The 17,500-nt window shown below is 40.4% G+C and overlaps 3 protein-coding genes across 5 annotated transcripts in view; 2 read left to right on the forward strand and 1 right to left on the reverse strand.

The window, feature by feature from the left end:
- Positions 1-1,299, reverse strand: part of tsc2 (TSC complex subunit 2) — a 60,569-nt gene extending 59,270 nt beyond the window's left edge. For both annotated transcript variants that reach the window (XM_056234316.1, XM_056234315.1), the window contains exons 1-3: positions 1,135-1,299; positions 247-401; positions 70-156 (exon numbers count right to left, since the gene is read on the reverse strand). In XM_056234316.1, coding sequence (XP_056090291.1) covers positions 70-156; positions 247-381 — 222 coding nt within the window. In that variant the 5' untranslated portion in view covers positions 382-401; positions 1,135-1,299. The remainder of the gene's footprint in view (positions 1-69; positions 157-246; positions 402-1,134) is intronic.
- A 166-nt stretch (positions 1,300-1,465) lies between these two features.
- nthl1 (nth-like DNA glycosylase 1) lies at positions 1,466-5,018 on the forward strand. Of its 2 annotated transcripts, none has more exons than XM_056234319.1 (6): positions 1,466-2,028; positions 2,108-2,367; positions 2,439-2,609; positions 2,699-2,858; positions 4,406-4,511; positions 4,623-5,018. In XM_056234319.1, the coding sequence occupies exons 1-6, from the start codon at positions 1,749-1,751 to the stop codon at positions 4,891-4,893; spliced, it is 1,248 nt and encodes a 415-aa protein (XP_056090294.1). In that variant the 5' UTR covers positions 1,466-1,748; the 3' UTR covers positions 4,894-5,018. The 2 variants fall into 2 exon arrangements, with proteins under 2 accessions (XP_056090294.1, XP_056090295.1); XM_056234320.1 differs by having other exon boundaries at positions 1,467-2,010.
- A 1,569-nt stretch (positions 5,019-6,587) lies between these two features.
- Positions 6,588-17,500, forward strand: part of LOC130070047 (Na(+)/H(+) exchange regulatory cofactor NHE-RF2) — a 19,929-nt gene continuing 9,016 nt past the window's right edge. The window contains exons 1-3 of the mRNA XM_056234325.1: positions 6,588-7,450; positions 9,245-9,475; positions 14,013-14,225. Of these exons, the coding sequence (XP_056090300.1) occupies positions 7,217-7,450; positions 9,245-9,475; positions 14,013-14,225 (678 nt within the window). The 5' untranslated portion in view covers positions 6,588-7,216. The remainder of the gene's footprint in view (positions 7,451-9,244; positions 9,476-14,012; positions 14,226-17,500) is intronic.

Raw genomic sequence — 17,500 nt, forward strand, 5'->3', positions numbered from 1 at the left:
ACACACTTTAGATCCACTTATCCGCACATATACATTCAGGAACACACAGCTGCACCTCTACGATCTCACCTCCTCAAACTTCTTGGATTTGGCGAGATCACACACATGGTGGATGACTTTGATCCGGTGGTTTAGGCTGGACTCTGGAGTGAGCTCCTGAACGATGGGATAAGAGAGATTATATGAGGAACACAAGGTCATGGAGAAGTACAGAAGATGTGAATGTTCAGTTGGAGCATCTCTGACCATCAGGATTTCCAGTGTGATGATAAACTCTGAGGGTTTGCTCTCCGTCTGCTTGCTGTGGGGCCGGGACGAACCGAGGCCAAACACTCCCTTCAGCCTGTCCCGCAGAGACTCTTTACTGGGCTGTTTATTCATCTTCACGCCTGTGAAAGACCCTGAACTAGAGAGAATGAGAGATACTTTAGACCTCCTGGAGCTGGAGGTGCACAAAAAGTAAACAAAAACACCATATACAGTACATACACACACATACATATATATATATTTATATATAACCTTTAGTTTTTTCTCCCCTATACCTGCTTTTTCTTTCTTTGTATTATACCTAAGAATTACAAATAAATGTTTCTTATGTTATTAATGAAAGATATCACACATATATTAAGGCGCCGTGGGCCCCTAATAGTCTGGTAGTGTGGTCCCAGAGTCAGAAAAATCCTTCAAACAACCTTACATGTGTGATTTGTGACATGTCATTTCCAGTACATTTGACCTCAGGAGACCTGCGCGTGCACGTAGGTTTTCAGACCCCTCGAGACCTCATAAATTAAGTCATAACTCATTTTGCGACATAAACAACAGTATACTCCTGTGAAATATTGCCTCTTTTGTCATGAAAACAGGGGAGAAAAACAATGCACAGAAGTCAAACGTCTGACACCTCGTGACAGTTCAGTTCAGCCCAAGCTCACAAAAAGCGTGCATTTAAAATTGAATATTTCTCTGACTGTCACAGAGAACAATGCCTGAAAATAAACCAGACAAATAAACCGTTTAAATACACGCAAGTACCCGCTGTGGACAAATAAACAAGGCGAAATAAATAAATAAAACAGTCTCAATACATAAACAAGCCAATGCAACAAACAAACACACTCTGTTATTTACCGTCTGCGGATGATAGAAGTGGCCTGATATTGAGAAGATATAAACTAAAAGATATAGCTGAATCGCTCCCGATTTATGCATTTATATGTGACACAGTGTCTCATCCAGCAGAAACTGCCCCAGCTCTCACACCAGCCCCCTTTACTGCCCCCCGGAAGTCATGTTTATTACACTGACATGCACTTCCTACAAAAACAAGTCAGTGACTGCCAACGGCAGGGAATTGTAGTTCCGAGAGCAGCGAGAGCCCGTTCACTTTACACACACAGGCTGTGTTAAGAAACTACAAATGATTTACGCTTATGAAACTGTGTAGTCCGAGAATCAGTTCTTTCGAACAGTTCGTTTTCAATGAACCCGATCAAACAGTCGTTTCAGTGATTCCTTTATGTCATTCCCCTCGGATCCATACAATCCGATTTCTAAACGATTCGCTCAGAGAGGTGTTGTTATTGTGAACGAATTCATTCTAAAGATTCGGCTCAAATGAATGATTCACTCAGGAGTCTGACATCGTGTTCTTTCGACAATATGGACATTGGTGTTGTGTTTAGGAGATGTGTTATATAAAATTGAGGTTATATTTGTGACGTAAAGTCAGGTAATGTCAACTAATGTTGGCGCCAGTCCGGAGCTTCTGTGTTTATATGTTTCGTCGTCGGGTAAGAATGAACTCTCCATATTTCACCGATTCAACATCTGGATTAGACACTTCTGCTAGTGATAGTATGGGGGAAAGTGCTGTAAATAAAGGAGTCCGTAGATTGAGATCCAGAATGGCTCAAGGGCTCAAATCAGAAGATGATCCTCCAAAAGTGAAAGCAGAAGTACTCGAGCAGAGTATTTCACTGCTGACACATGCACAGCCTCCTATAGGTCAGATGAACTGCACAGGTAGAGCTAAAACTATTTTAAACAATGCTATTCTAAATATTTTATATCATTATTCATGCATATATAAAACATTTTACAGAGACTGTGTCAACTTGCAAAAAGACAACCATAAAAGTGAAGGAAGAAGCAGTGGATAATCAAGCCCTTCTGACGTCATCTAGGAAAACAAGGCGGGGGCGTTTAAAGGTGGAGTATGAAGAGGAAGGGGCGGAGCTAAAGAGGGAACCGTGTGATTGGAGAACACAGCTGTCGTTTATCAGGGAGATGAGGAGCAAACGGGACGCTCCTGTGGACCAAATGGGAGCAGAAAAATGCTACGACACAGAGGCCCCGCCTGAGGTGAGCGAGAACCAATCGCAGACCACCGGAGGTAATCAACAACCAATCAGCTTTCTCTCTTCCTTCCTCAGGTGCGTCGTTACCAGGTGCTGATCTCCTTAATGTTGTCCAGTCAAACGAAAGATCTTGTGACGGCTGGCGCTATGCAGAGATTACGTGAGCATGACCTCAGCGTGGACGCCATACTCAACATGGACGAGGAGACTCTGGGCAAACTCATCTACCCTGTGGGCTTCTGGAGGGTAAATGACACATAAGTGTTCAAATACATGTGTATATATAATTAGAGCAACAGATTTCAAGAGTCAAAAACTCACAAGCGTCCTCTCAGACAAAGGTGAAGTACATCAAGCAGGCCACGGCTCTGATCCAGCAGGAGTTTGGCGGAGACATTCCTGACACGGTGGAGGGTCTGATGCGTCTGCCGGGCGTCGGCCCTAAGATGGCCCACTTGGCCATGGACATCGCCTGGAACCAGGTTTCAGGCATCGGTAGGGAGGAAGCTAACTTATTATCTTGACTTGACAAAGTTTCTCTCTGTTCTGACTCAAGTTGCTTTAACTTTTCTACCCAATTAGACAATCAGTTTTCCCATAATGAACGGAGAAAAATCATCACAGAACATTCTTGCAACCACCTATAAAACATCCAAAACACCAGCAACTACCTATAAAACATCCAGCAACTTGATATAAAACAGTTAGAACACCCTAGCAACTGCCAGTAAAACAGTCAGAAATCCCTAGCAACTACTGGTAAAACAGCCAGAACACCCTAACAACTACCTATTAAAACAGCAACTACCTATAAAACAGCCAAAACACCCTAGAAACTACCTATAAAACAGTCAGAACACCCTAGTAACTACATATAAAACAGCCAGAACACCCTAGCAACCACCTAACAGTCAGAACAACCTAGCAACCAGCAATAAAACACCCCCAAAAAAACACCAACTACTTATAAAACATCCAAAACACCAGCAACTACCTATAAAACATCCAGCACACCCTAGCAACTACCTATAAAACAGCCAAAACACCCTAGAAACTACCTATAAAATAGTCAGAACACCCTAGCAACTACATATAAAACAGCCAGAACACCCTAGCAACCCCATAACAGTCAGAACAACCTAGCAACCACCAATAAAACACCCAAAAACCAGCAACTACCTATAAAACAGTCAGAACACCCTAGCAACCCCCTAACAGTCAGAACAACCTAGCAACCACCTATAAAACAGCCAAAAAAACAGCAACTACCTATAAAACAGTCAGAACACCCTAGCAACCACCTATAAAACAGTCAGAACACCCTAGCAACCACCTATTAAAACAGTCAGAACACCCTAGTAGCAACTACCTATAAAACAGTCAGAACACCCTAGCAACCCCCTAACAGTCAGAACAACCTAGCAGCAACCACCTATAAAACAGCCAAAAAAACAGCAACTACCTATAAAACAGTCAGAACAACCTAGCAACTACCTATAAAACAGTCAGCAACTACCTATAAAACAGTCAGAACAACCTAGCATCTACCTATAAAACAGTCAGAACACCCTAGCAACCACCTATAAAACAGTCAGAACACCCTAGTAGAAACTACAAATAAAACAGTCAGAACATCCTAGCAACCACCTATAAAACAGTAAGAACACCCTATCAACTACCTATAAAACAGCTAGAACACCCTAGAAACTATGTATAAAACAGCAGAGCTGCACCATAGCAACCACCTAGAACTATGTACCCTTGCAATTACCTAACAACCATTCAGAATACCATGGCAACCACCTTGCAGTGCCCTCTAAACTAGGTAGAACACTCTTACAACTGCCTAGCAACCAATCAGAACTCTTAAGCGACACCCCACATTCTTAAAAACTTCAAATCTTTCTTTAAACTTTGACAAATTTCAATTCTTTTTTTGTTGTAAGTACTGTATTTATAATATGTTGTGTGTGTGTGTGTGTGTGTGTGTGTGTGTGTGTGTGTGTGTGTGTGTGTGTGTGTGTGTGTGTGTGTGTGTGTAGGCGTGGACACCCACGTCCACCGAATCTCAAACAGGCTCGGATGGACCAGAAAAGAGACCAAGACACCAGAGGAGACACGGAGAGCTCTCGAGGAGTGGTTACCACGGTAACCTCTATTTTCGTCCTGTTGTTTCCAACATTCATTTCTAAAAGACAACATCACAACAATTTCATTGAAGTACCGCAATTTTCTCTCCTGCCCTTCCCCTTGTTGCAGAGATCTGTGGAGCGAGATCAACTGGCTGCTGGTTGGTTTCGGGCAGCAGGTGTGTTTACCTGTCGGCCCGCTGTGCTCCGTGTGTGTGAATCAGCACACCTGTCCCGCCGCACACCGATCCTCTCCCAGCAAGAAGCTCAAGACCAGTCCAGCATCTCCAACACCACAGGTTAAAGGGAACCTGGGACAGGAAAAGCCCAGAGGAAACCGACGGAAGGGGAAAGCAGGAGCGCCACCATCAGGACAGACCTCTGTCTTACATTCAGCTTGAACTGAGGACTGTTAAATTCAACACAAATATCACATCACATTGATTACGTTTGTTATCAAATATATTGTAACTAAATGGAAAATGTGTTTTATATTAGTTTTAGATTAAAGGACATTGTTAGAACAGCATACTACTCTTATTTCAAGTTTTCCTTCATAAAATATCATAAAAATGGCCAAAATTTGCATCCCACAATGCATTGCGCTCAACCTTTTATTGAGTCATTTTTCCATATAAATGATGTGGTAACACTTTATTTTACAGTGTCGTTGTTACATATGTTACATGTACTTACCATAGTAATAACAGTAAATTAGGCATAATTACATGCAACTAAACCTCAACCAAACCCTAATCATATAGTAAGAACGTTTTGTTAATTAATATTGCTCTAATATTACTCTTATATAATTGCACTGTAACACAGACACCTTAAAATAAATTGTAACCCATGATATATATGCACAGCACGCTAGTATTTAATATAGAGTAGCATATTAGTGTACTTTTGCAATGTGTTTATTAGGTACAATATGTAAACTGTCAAAAGTTCTGAATAATTAATGTTTTTGAAAGAGTCTCTTCTGCTCAATAAGGCAGCATTATTTGATAAAAAATACAGTAAAAAACTGTAATATTGTGAAATGTTATTAGAATTTTAAAAAGCTGTTTTCTATGAGAATATAGTGTAAAGTGTAATTTATTCCTGTGATCAAAGCTGAATTTTCAGCATCATTACTCCAGTCTTCAGTGTCACATGATCCTTCAGAAATCACAATATGAGGATTTGATGCTCATGAAATATTTCTTATAATCATCAGTGCTGAACAGAGTTAAACTGCTTCATATTTTTGTGGAAACCGGGATACATATTTTCAGGATTTTTTGATGAATAAAAAAGTTCAAAAGAACAACATTTATTTAAAATAGGAATATTTTGTTACACTTAAATACGTTTTTACTGTACAGTTTAATGCACCCTTGCAGAATAAAAGTATAATTTTTTTTTTTATTACCCCAAACATTTTAATGACAGTGTATCATAAATAATAAAATAACCATTTCTTCTGAAATATGTTCTCAGATAATAACTAGACGCTAATCACTGAACTACACGTCCAACGTCATGACATCACGTGAATAGCGTACTACTGTTTGCAACATTCAGTATTCAATATACGCTATTTCATTTTGAACACAACCTTTTTGATTTAATTTTGATTTAACAGTTTTTGTCAACACTAGAGGGCAGACCGGTCAAAAATTACTTCCCATAAAAAATTGCACCTACACACACATTTACAGATGTGAATATGAGGGGGAAAAGCATCAGATTACCAAATACAGTACATCTAGCGTCATGTATTCGTTGTACTCATTGTAAATCTACTGTTTTCTAACTGAATGATTTATTCGTTGTGTTTTGGAGTTGAACGTGTGGGCGAGCTGCCTGTTTTAAATGCAGTGGGTGATAATGGACCTTATACAGTAGTTGATCATCACTGCTCCAGGTCAGTTATGTGTCTGTGTTATTGAATCAGTGTGGGTTAGATGAGCTGATCCCAGATCTGTCCAAAAGCACACATGAAGAGGAAGAGTTCCGCATGGATATCGGTGACTTATCCAACATCTGATCTCTCAAATCCTCCTCCTCTCCCTCTCCCCTCTCTCTCTTACACACACACACACACACACACACACTTTACAGTTTTTCTCTCATCCTCTTCCACCTGTTCTGTTCTCACACTCGCACACTGATGCCTCAGAGACTCATTTTGACTATTATTGATTGATTATATTATTTCTGAAGAAGAATACGCATCCTTGTATCACTGGGAACGCTTGTGGAATGCGCGTGACTGACGGAACGTCTACTGAAAAAAAACTTATCGGACTGTAAGTGTGATGAAGAGATTCATTTTGTGGACGATACACTCGAGTAAAGATCTGTTTTTCAACACAAATTGAAGTAAACATTCTTAACACGGCGGGATTTATTAAAACAAACGGAGGACACGGTTTTAAGCGCGTTTAGCGTTAAAGTGTGCGGTGTTTTTATGTGTTTTGTTTAGTTTTTATTTGTATTTTATATTAATATAGGCCTATAGTAGCCTATTTTTATTTTAAAATTGAATTAGTAAAAAAAGTAGCCAAGATATTATTTCTCACCGTTTTTATAGGCTATGTTGTTTATTTTCTTAACGGCTCGGAAACAACGGCTACAGACTCAGCATGTGGAATAATGCATCCTTTAAAACTTAACTCATCATAAAGCAGCATATAGGCCTATTCATGTTGTGACTGAACTCGAGTGCAGTTGGATATGGCGAACACTCTGGAGAGAGAGATCCTGGAGCGGGAGCTTCGTCCACGGCTGTGTTATTTGACTAAAGGAGATCGTGGGTACGGGTTTCATCTGCACGGGGAGCGCAACAGTGGAGCGCAGTTCATCCGCAAGATCGAGCCAGGCTCCCCGTCGGACCTGTCCGGGCTCCGGTCCGGCGACCGGGTGGTGGAGGTGAACGGGGAGAACGTGGAGGGAGAGACGCATCACCAGGTAAATGAGAGAGGAGAACCTGTTGGACCACTTCACCTGGGGACGTGTCCCAAAAAAAAAATAGTGAGATGCCTACCTAGACAGCATCATCCTGTAAGTGTAAAACACGCCATTCCTAACGCGCGTCAGACACGCAATGCTGTTTAGATAGGGATCTGAGTGTGTTTTGAGACACCGGTCGTGTTGTAGGCTATTCCCATAGCAGCTAGGGCTATTCCACACTAACGTGACAAGTTAATGTATATTTGCTTAAGACTGTATCCTTGTGTGTAGATGTTAAGAAAACAGTTCAGTCTCGCCTCTGCGAAACCTACACTTTCGCCTCCACCCTAACAAACATTTACCGTGGTAACCACATTTTACCATAGTTATTACTGGGAAAAACTATAATATATAAACAGTGGACCGCCTTGAAATAGTGCAATAAGTTTATAGATTTTTGTCTTTCTTTACTTTTTATTGTAGTGTATCTAAAAAATCAAAAACATTATGGTGATCCATGGTACAATAAATATGTAAAATGCTAATACCATGCTGAATGACATAATATTCATGCACCATAGCATTTATATGGTATGATAGAGCCCTTAAGGGACATGGTTAATGGTAAAAAAAAAAAACAATTTAAAAGAACAAGATGGGAGTAAAAATGTCATTGCTTCTGCTTTCTCTCATAAAACTTTTGTGTTCCCCAAGAAACTTTGCATGCCCTAAAAAAAAAATTGTTGCTCCGAGAAACTTTGATTTGTCTAGCAAAACGTTTGTGTTCCTCCGAGAATTTTGCGTTCCCTATTTAAACTTTTGCGTTTCAGCCAGAAACTTTGCGTTCTCTAACAAAAATTTTGTGTTCCCTGATAAACTTTGCATTTGCAAGCTAAATTTTTGCGTTACCGTGAGAAACTTTGCGTTCTCTAGCAAAACTTTTGTTTCTCCGAGAAACTTTGCGTTCTCTAGCAAAACTTTTGCATTCTTGTGAGAAACTAGCATTCACTAGCAAAACGTTTGCGTTCCCCTAAGAAACTTTGCGTTCTCTTGCAAAACTTTTGTGTTCCTCCGAGAAACCTTGCATTCGCTTGCAAAACTTTTGTTCCCTGATAAACTTTCCGCTCCCGCGAGAAACTTTGTGTTCGCTAGAGAAACTTTTGCGCTTCCGCGAGAAACTTTACGTTCGCTGGCGTAACTTTTGCGCTCCCGCGAGAAACTAATGCGTTCGCTAGTGAACCTTTTGCGCTCCCGCGAGAAACTTTGTGTTCGCTAGAGAAACTTTTGCGCTCCTGCGAGAAACTTTGCGTTCGCTAGTGAACCTTTTGCGCTCCCGCGAGAAACTTTGCGTTCGCTAGTGAACCTTTTGCGCTCCCGCGAGAAACTTTGTGTTCGCTAGTGAACCTTTTGCGCTCCCACACGAAACTTTGCGTACGCTGGCGAAACTTTTGCGCTCCCACGAGAAATTTTGCGTTCGCTAGCAAAATGTCTGCGTTCCCCCGAGAAACTTTGCGTTTATTTGCTAAATGTTTGTGATGAAAATAACATGAGGTGGGAGGAAAAACTTTTAGTTTCAGTGATTTTCCAAGAGAATGCAAAGTTTGTCTGGGAACGCAATACCTATGGGAGAGTACGCAAAAGTTTTGCGAGCAAACATGAAACCATTAAAAATATCATTTTCCCTCCCATGTCTGTACTATGGCAGCCCACGGTACCTCAAAGAATAAAATACTATGATTAAATTGTACCAAAAAGCGAGTGGTAATGCCATGGTACTGTGCGATACGTTTCAGTGGTTCCTCTGTCTCTCAGGTTGTCGAGCGGATCCTGGAGGTGGAGCACCGGACCAGACTGCTGGTGGTGGACCGGGTCACAGACGAGTTCCTGAAGTTTCACGGGCTGCCGTGTACGGAGGAGAGGGCGATTGAGATGGGCTCTCTGTCTGCTCGTTCCTCTGCGGCGTCTTCTCCACGCGCCTCCCCGCGGGACCCCGCCACGCCTATCTACAGCAGACAGAGCTCAGAGGGCATCTTCATTAACAAGGTATTATTTTCATAAATGTATCGATGTAACTGAGCCGTCGGTTTCAGGATAGGTGGACTTGGAAACAACATGTTCTCCTTCTCCGCACTCTTGTGGGAGACTCTTTGAGAGGAAGTCTAGGGGAAATCCAGCTCAGAGAGGAGCTGTGTGCTATATTTAGGTCATACTGTATGAAGAATAGGGTTGGGAAATGGTTCATTCAATTCCATGTGCCACATTTAGTTCATTCCGGACCTTTATAAGCTCCAGAGGTGCCTGTGCTCTTCAGGGGAACACCACGTTTTTGGTCTAATCCAACCCTCAATGTAAAACTGGAGGAAATGAATGTGTCACTTGATAGAAGCTAGTCAAATTAGGTGTGTGAACATGTCAGGTTACGTGACATCTTTGGAAGCCAAAACTATACAAAGCAGGGTTGTTATTTTTGTTGACTAATACTAAAAAAAAACATGATTTTTTTTTTCATCACTCAAAATAAACATTAATTGAAATGAAATAACTATAAAAAAACATTTTATTTCAGTTAGTTGCCAATGCAACATTTCTCATTTTCGTTTAGTCTAAAAACTAAAATAAATAAAACGATATAAACTACAACTTAATAAAAACCATATACACTCTTAAAAACTCTAAGAACACTCTTAAGGTTCTTTATTAGAAGAAGAACCTTTAACATCAATGTAACCTTTCAATTCCACAGAAGGTTCTTTATAGTGGAAAAGGGTTCTTTTAGATTATTAAAAACAAAATTCACACTGAGAAAAAATGGTTCTTTTAAGAACTGTTGGGGAACCAAAAATGGTTCTTTAAAGGGGTTGAGACATGAGAAATCAAATTTGCCTTGATCTTTTGACATATAAGAGGTCTTTGTACCATTAAAACATCCTTTAAATTTCATTGCTTAGAATATCCTCCTCATTAAAAACAAAGCATTTATTTAATCAAACTCCAAAAAGGGCTTGTTTGGATCTGTGGCGTCACACGGGCAAATACATTTGCATATGACTGCCTCCAGAGCAATACATCGACCAATAGTTTTACATTATTGGACCATAGGCCCCGCCCACTGGCATTCAGTCACTTAAAGGCACAATATGTAAGATTTTTTCGCCACAAGAGGGCGCAGTTTCCAACAATAACAAAGGCGTAGGTTGATGACGCAGTGATGAGCTGAATGATGGGACTTGCTGTCAAGCTGATGGATCTAATAATATTTATGGATGAGTGCAAACATTCATGTTTTTTTAACATTACAGTGGTATGAAGCAGTTCGCGATTGCTAAAGAGACAGATATCACACGCGAGTCCCGCGGATATAAAGGAATAAGGACATTTAATTCTACCGAACTACCCGCAAGTGCTGGATTACTCACACAGGTCAGTTTATAAATTTGTGAGGTAACGCAGCGCTGCTTCACTTGGTCTAACGTGACACTATCACACTAAACGGCATTTAAATGTGTGTTGAAAGTTATAATGTTTTACTACGTGTTAGTTCGTTTCCTATACGAAACTAGCAGTAAGCTAGATCAACATTAGAATAACATACTGACCATATTCTAACATTTCATCATGTTGAGCTAACGTTATATAGCATTGATTTGTTTTATGTACATTTGCTCACCTGTCTAATAAAGCTGTCAAGTCGTGACTCGTGAAGCTCTGTCGAGTCCAAGTTAGTCGCGGACGTGGAGCTCTCGGCATCTCAAAACGCCACGCTGATATTGATCCTCATTTTAGTTCTCCTCGTTTGTCCCAAAGTCTGCTTGCCATGGTCTCTGTTTGAAAGAAACAAGAACTGCGTGCCGCTAAACGTTACGCACTACGCAGTTGTCCACGTCTGTCGCCATGGTTACGTCATGGCTATGGCAGTATGAACGGAAACCGAGGATAGCGCGGATATTGCGTCATTGACAGGCGACATTTTTTTCCGGGACGGCCACTTATTTAAAATGGGAATTTCTCTAAAATAAAAAATCTTTGGAGACTTTTGGGATATTGTAAGTACACAACTGCAGGAAATATATCACACTGTGCAAGTGATTTTTGGATATTTTATTACAAAATTCTTACATATTGTACCTTTAACGGCTGACATTTGGTTACACTGGATGTGAGCATTGCGTTGCGTCAAAAGCAAAAAGAACCCATTATAATCAGTGACGCTGTCTACACTGGATACAGTATGCAGATGCGTGTTGTTTCAGAAATAATCTACGCACTTGAGTCTGTCGACAACAGCACAAGTGTTGGCCTTGACACGTCCTGTTTAAACAGCTAATTTCTGCACAGACTTCAGAAGGATATCAGCAACAAGTGGATGGTTTATTTAATGGCATCCTGTATCGCACCGGAGGATTATATGTTTGTTCAGAGCATTTTCTTTGTAAACGAGGCTCAGTCTAATGGAGAGTTCGCTAAATAACTTATGTTGACAGATGAAGCAGCGACTGTACTGAATCTGACAGCAGCGGCATCACAAACTACAAGTAAATGATTTCATAATGCCTTGTCTGTGAATGACAGTTTTATATGGATAATGTTTTGAAAGCACTTATTCACGTGCAATAGCGAGTGTGCGTTAGCCAATCATAACAGTAGCCGCTTACTGACAGGTATTAAAGGAGCTGCCCTTTAAAAACGGATCATTTCAGAATGAGGGTTTTTCCATATAATGGACAAATATATATACATATATTGTGCAAAAAAACCTTAAGTGGACCTCAAGGAACATATTAATGACCCCTTTAATGGCATCGCTGGGAAAACCCTCTTTCTAAAGAGTGTATATGTTTAAAAAAAAAAAAAAAAAAAGCTTATGCAGTTTATGATTATTATACGTTGCAATATTTGATTTTAAGGACAATCCGACCGTTTGATCTGCGCAGATGTGAAATCAACCAAGCCTAAGATTACATGTGTGTTAAGAAACGAGGGATACGTTTAATCCACCCAAAGACACTTTCTGCGCCTTATGTGTCCAGGTCAGGTGAGGTGTGTTGACAGCAGACGGCTATAGGATCAGCACACAGCAAGAGTCCTGTAAGCCCAAATCCAGTGATAGTCGACATGCAATCATGTTATTGTTTGTTTTATTTTTAGCTGCAGACTTTCTGAACGCCATCTGCAATGGGATTCAGTCCAACAACCATCTAACAGTGTTTGAGAGAAACTAAAACTAACTAAAACCAACTAAAAAGTGTTGCTTTTCCAGTAACAAGCCATTCCTGTATTCTTTCTAATTTATTTTATAGAAATTAGAGTGTTTTCTAGTTTTATTAAGGCTGGTATTCCTACACTACACAACTTTGGCACATATTTTTGCCCCCAATTTACAGTCTGGACGACTCAATGCTAGTTGCTAAAATTCAGAGCCTGTCTGCAGATTTTGGTCAATCAGAGCTGACACATTTCACTTTAAAAGGTTTTTAACTTAAGATATTAAAAGTCATGTAGTGTATTTCAGCCTGTAGTTATGAGCATGATTTATGTGTTCAAGTTTGATGCTGTGAGCCTCACTGAACTCTTCCTGACTTTGCTTCATGTAAATATTGATCTGATTTGTAATAAATCTGACTCTTAATTCTGATTAGATGAGCCATATTAATGAGCTAAGTTGCTTGGCAACCATGAACAGCCTGTAATTGACCTAATTAACTGAATTACTTAATTGTTGAGTCTTATTAGTATTACTAATTAATCCGAATTAATCTATTTATGTAACTTGCTACAAATTGCTGTTGTTGTCATTATGTAAACAAAATAAGCCACCTGAGGTCTCATGTTACTGTGTTTTTACCACAGTTAAAGTCCCCCTGTGGTGAAAATCAAGCTTTTAATGTTGTTTATATGTCTATGTGGTGTTTTTAATATGCTTTAAGACAAACCATGTGTAAATTCATAAGTCGACAGCATTGCTGAGTATTTTCTCCTTAAAACTGCAGTGAAGCAAAGACAGGTTCAAAAACACGTCACACACTACCTTGTAACCAATCAGATCAACGTGTGATCGTCAACGAGTGGATCTCTGAGCTGAGTGAGTGAGTGAGTGGAGGCGGGGCTCATTTGCATATTCATAGAACCGCGTATACTAAATGAGGCAAGGGTGTCGAGTTACATTCAAGCTATTTTAAGACATGAAGAAATTTTTCAAGGAAAAAACATTTAAATATGTCATTTTGGTGATCAAAGATGAGTTTTAAGGGATAAAATCATTGACTACAGGGGGACTACAGCTTCAAAAACACTTCTTACTTGTGGGTTATCTTATAATTTTATATAGATCTTTATGATTATAGTAGTGAACTTGTATGGAAGCCGATTATATCTTCGAGAGGCTAGTTTGACTGTGATTTAACTCATTTTAAATTATGAGTAGGTTGTGTCTTGGCAAACAGCAGTTTAGAAGCAGCTTCCCCAAACACTGGCATCTGACATCTCACAACACAAACAATACTGGCATTCACACACCTGACCACTGAAACTACCGAGTACAGAACCGACCACTGACTGTATTCTCTTCTGGTATTTCTCTCAGAGTCCCAGCAGCCCTGGAAGAGTGATGAACGGCTCCCCGCTCTACAGAGCTTGTGCCCGTCTGGCGTCGCCCGTGTTCCTGTCTCCGCCGTCGCCCCGTGAACCCAAGACTGAACCCTTCACCGAACTCACTGACGAATCCAGAGTCACGCCCGAGACTGAACCCGTCTGTGACCTCATCACTGACCTCAGCACATCTCAGACCAGCACGCAGGTACAGTCTGTGTGAAAGCAGCAGTGTCTTTATTATGTGGATCTGCGAAGTCCTTTTCAACACGATTAGTATTAGTATTGGTAGGTATTTAAAATCCAGAAATCAGAAAATCCAAAAGAACTATTTGATTAGTTTAATGCATTCTTGCTCAATAAAAGTATTCATTTCTTTATAATTTGTTCTTAAAGTCCCCCTGTAGTCAATCATTTTATCCTTTAAAGGTCCCCTGACATGGGGTTATTTTATTATTTTATAATGTTTCCTGGGTTGCCCTTATAATGTTAGTATGTTTTTTAGATCAAAAATAGTCATAATTTAGAAATAAAAGGCATTTTTCCTAGCCTGCTTTTAGCCTCTGATTTGAACACTCTGTTTGAAGGGGCGTGTCTGCTGTGGGATTCAGTGTAACCGCGGCCACTGCTGTGATTGGCTGACATGCTTGCATATGAAATAGCTACGCATTACATGTGAAACTCTCTCCCGAATACTTTTACTACTGCTATTATACGTTTTTACTATTACAGCTATCGAGATTAACGAATCGTGAGAAGTTTTTAAAGTATTTAGATCTATTCCCATCACATAAAATGTTGCCGTGGTGCCGTGAGCATTAAACAAGCAGATGACAGATCGGGAGAATGAAGATCTTATCATTGCAACTCAGTTTCTGCACTCTCTCTAATGCTTTCACCAATGCAAACATGATGATGTACATACAGTAAGAGCTTCGTTGTGCAGTGTAACGTGTGTCATTGATTTCATAGCGAGTTGTCCAGATAAACTCGCGCTGTGTGGAAAGATTGTTCTTTGATCGCTTTCTGTATAATTTGTTCACAATTTAAATAAGATTATTTTCCTACTACTAAAAGAAACGATGTGAATTTGATATTTTAGTCACTGGCTTGACTTATGCATAAACCGTATTGAACGATTTGAGAGAAAGATTACCTGTCTGAACTTGAACAATTACACATCAGAAATTGTTGTGTAATTGGTAGCTCGATGGATTTATTTTCAGACGTTCATCGAGGCCAGCTCTGTATTGGCCCAAGTTGAGGAAACAGTCGTCGGTGAAATGTTTGGACCATACACAACTTTGGGAAGTTGTGTCGGCGCATTTCCAGAGAAAATAAAATTATTAACCCATTGTTTCTTCAGAGGCTCGGATGAAGGAACTAAAAAATACCTTTGTGTTCATTTGTACATCCGAACACTGATCAACTGCCATGCTTCGCTCGTTTGCAAGCCATGATATCTCTCGAGGAAAAACTCAAATCGCGCTCGCGCGTTCGTTCTTCCTAGCTCACTTTCTCATGGGCGAGCCAAACTCTCCGGGCGGGCAAAGCAGAGAAGGGGAGGTTACCTTTCCCCTATATGACGTCATATAGGGGAGATTCAAGATCAGCCCGTCTGAGATCTCATTTTCTTACAGGCAGAGAAAGATAGCCAAAACTCGGTTTACACCGACTGAAATTTCTAGACACGAGGGGACCAAATACAGGCTAGGGGAACTAATATTAATGTTAAAAAACCTCAGAAAGTGAAAATTTCATGTCAGGGGACCTTTAAAACTCATCTTTGATCACCGAAATGCCTTTTTTCCTTAAAAACGCCTTAAATGTAACTCTACACTCTTGCCTCATTTAGTATACGTGATTCTATGAATATGCAAATGAGCCCCGCCTCCACTCACTCAGCTCAGAGATCCACTCGTTGACGATCACATGTTGATCTGATTGGTTACAAGGTAGTGTGTGACGTCAGAAACACCAGCGATTTCAAACCGTGTTTTTGAGACTGTCTTTGGTTCACTGCAGTTTTAAGCAGAAAATACTCAGCAATGCTGTCGACTTATGAATTTACACAAGATTCGTCTTAAAGCAAAACACCACAGAGACATATAAACAACATTAAAACTTCATTTTCACCACAGGGGGACTTGAAATTAAATAATGATAAAAAAAAAGCCCTAACTTTTGAACAGTAGTGTATATGGTAGGTACACTATATGGAAGCCTTAAAGGTACAGTAACAAAATCAGACTGTTTATCAAACTTAATTATGACTGTTAGTCACGCAAGGAACCTTGACTTGCATTATACACTAAAATATGTGCTTCATAATTTGAAGTTAAGGTAGAAATAGCTCTTTAAGGCAACACATTTTCACTTTTTGCAGTGCAGGTGGACCTTGGGAAATAGTAAAATGCTGTAAAAACAGATCTGTCCCCTTTAAGTGAAACTATATTTCCATCTCTCTCTCTCTCTCTCTCTCTCTCTCTCTCTCTCTCTCTTCTTTCATTCGTTGTCCTCATCCTCTCTCTTTCTCTCTCTCTGTGACCTTAATTCTCATTTACCTGCTTTGTTCACACACTCTCTGGTCCGGGGTGTCTGATTTCTTGGGAAATTTTCCCAGAATTCCGTGAGAGTGTTGTTTTGCGTGTGTGTGTGTGGGTGGGTGTGTGTGTAAGATTAGATTAAGCGGCGTCTCACCCTCAGGAGGTAAAGCACATGTGTGTGTTTGTAAGGCGAGGTTCTTCAGTCACTCTTCCCCATGGGACACAAACAGACACCACCCTTGTATTGTCTTAGAACAGGAAGTGACATGGTGTCTCACAGAATGTCCCTTATTCCTGCTGGGCGTCTTTCACTTCTGTAAGGAAACGAGCCACTGGTCACGCACACACACACGCGCGCGCTGGCACGTCCTCGTGAAGGTCCAGGGTCCTGCGTATTGTGACGGGCTGGTTGAAGCAGGAAAGGATGCAGGATCTTAATTGCAGCAGTGTTTATTCAAACAAACGTGAATACTCGCAAACTGGAACAAAAGAAACAGAACAACCAAACGTCAGACAAGGAACAGACTGAAACACAGGGCTTAAATACACATTTTAAATAAGCCTAAATGATTGCACAAACAATGTATAGTGTGATTAAAGACAGTTGTACCATTGAATATTTTTAAATAACATGACACTGTTCTTTTCCATGAGGGGGTTTGGCATCACGGCATCTTTGTTTCCAGGCGGATCGTTAAAGAACGCGACACACACGTCCTGTAGAATTCAACCAATCAGAAGAGTTTCCTGAAGTGTTTCCAGTTACGTGTGCCGTTTGCATCAGACGTTCAGCCATACGTTGGGTTTACCGAGAATGCGGTTGAAAGTCCTGAAAATTTCCTAGTGCGAGTTCGCCCATTTAGACAGGAAGTGATCATCTGAACAACATGTCAAACGATCAAATACAGACAAAAATATTAATGTCCAGGAAAATAGA

This window comes from Rhinichthys klamathensis, unplaced genomic scaffold (genome assembly GCF_029890125.1).
Source record: "Rhinichthys klamathensis goyatoka isolate OS25496 unplaced genomic scaffold, OSU_Roscu_1.1 h1tg000393l_1, whole genome shotgun sequence".
NCBI classification, from domain to species: Eukaryota; Metazoa; Chordata; class Actinopteri; order Cypriniformes; family Leuciscidae; genus Rhinichthys; species Rhinichthys klamathensis.